Raw genomic sequence first — 1448 nt, 5'->3', positions numbered from 1 at the left:
GGGGGTTTCTTAATATTTGGAGACAGTCTCTAAGTCTGTATAAATAATCACAAAGAGCCCTTTGAAAGTACTGAGCTTCTGTTGCCTCAGAGACAATTTAATAAAAAGAAGCCAAATCTTCTGAATTTCTTCTTTCCTCACCTTAGTTTTTTCAACCTGAAGTTCTAAGTATGTGTTTTGGATTTTTTGTTTTCTGAATCTTTCTGTTAACCCTAAAATTTTTGGAAGGGAACCATTTACAACATTAAAGAGCCTTTTAGAAACATTTTGAACAATATAGGTTTCTTGAAAAGATGTGCTTATTTATTTGGAAGAATTGTTGTTTAAAAAATTTTTATTAGTTCTTGTCATGATATACTCTTTGAATGAGAAACCTGTATGTTTATCAGAAAATTCACTTTTCATCTTTGAATTGTCCTTATTTTAGGATTGGATGGAACGCTGGGTTGATGATGCATTTTGGAGATTCCTTTTTTCACTTATCCTTGTTGTAATAATGTTTTTGTGGAGACCATCAGCAAATAATCAGAGGTATATAATGTGGGAAAATTCAAGTTGGCAAGCATTTGTTGTGAAATAACCTTGGGGTTATGAAAAAATAAACTCGGACCCATTCAGATGCTGTTAATTGGTAGCGCAGGGGGCTGTTGTTCTGAGACAAGCAGCCCCGAAGTGTAGGGTTTGTTGTCCTTTATACCCTTTTATCTCTGCTTAGCTTAAGTGAGCAGGGGGGCATGAGGAATGTTGCCATTGGCAGGGTTACAGCTTGGTTGTCAATGGATATGTCTCATATCACAATGGTTATGATTATATGACAATAATTGATCAATGGATACATCTTAAATCACAATGGTTATGGTTATACAACAGTAATTAATCAAGCCTTGGTGAGTTTTCCACCATTGTTCATCTACTGAGCAAACCTCAGTTGAGTTTTCCACCATTGTTCATCTTCTGAGAACTTGAGGGTTTTGTGAAACTCGGGACTTTCCGTGCCTCTTTAAATTCTGGCGAGCATGGGAATGTGGCTGGGAAGGCCCATAGGGTGGAGGAGCTGGGGAACAGGAAAGGGCAGGAGGTTGCCTGTAGGGCAGGGGAATGGGAGAGGGCAGGGTAACAGGAGCTCACAACATTTCTGACTGGTCTTCTTGGGAAATTAAATCCTTAATTTATCCAAAGAAAGGGGTCCTACTCCTGGGGGATTTAGGGCAGAAGTGGAATCTGGGCTAGAGGGTTGGTACGTGGTCCCTCCTTGGGTCTTAGTACCATGGTGGTGGGCTAATTTTTATTTTTTCCTGTGACATTTCCCTCCCACCACCCTTTTCTTAAGGTTCAAAGTTTAATTAAGATAAGTCCCTTGAGAAGTTTCCTCAGGCTTCAGCCGTGCATTGGCCAGCCAGCTCCCAGTATGTGGCTGGAGCCGGGCGTGTTGACTATTTTAAAAGTCA

General features: G+C 40.1%; 1 protein-coding gene across 1 annotated transcript in view; it reads left to right on the top strand.

Annotated features, from left to right (window-relative positions):
* TMEM87B (transmembrane protein 87B) overlaps positions 1 to 1448 on the top strand; it is a 67601-nt gene that overhangs the window by 36156 nt on the left and 29997 nt on the right. The window contains exons 13-14 of the mRNA XM_023518827.1: positions 428 to 571; positions 716 to 720. Coding sequence (XP_023374595.1) covers positions 428 to 571; positions 716 to 720 — 149 coding nt within the window. The remainder of the gene's footprint in view (positions 1 to 427; positions 572 to 715; positions 721 to 1448) is intronic.

The sequence above is a fragment of the Otolemur garnettii genome, unplaced genomic scaffold (genome assembly GCF_000181295.1).
Source record: "Otolemur garnettii isolate 467f Iridium unplaced genomic scaffold, OtoGar3 scaffold00148, whole genome shotgun sequence".
In the NCBI taxonomy this organism is placed as follows: Eukaryota; Metazoa; Chordata; class Mammalia; order Primates; family Galagidae; genus Otolemur; species Otolemur garnettii.
Note: the sequence above shows the minus strand (reverse complement) of the source record. Positions and strands in the feature narration are given on the sequence as shown.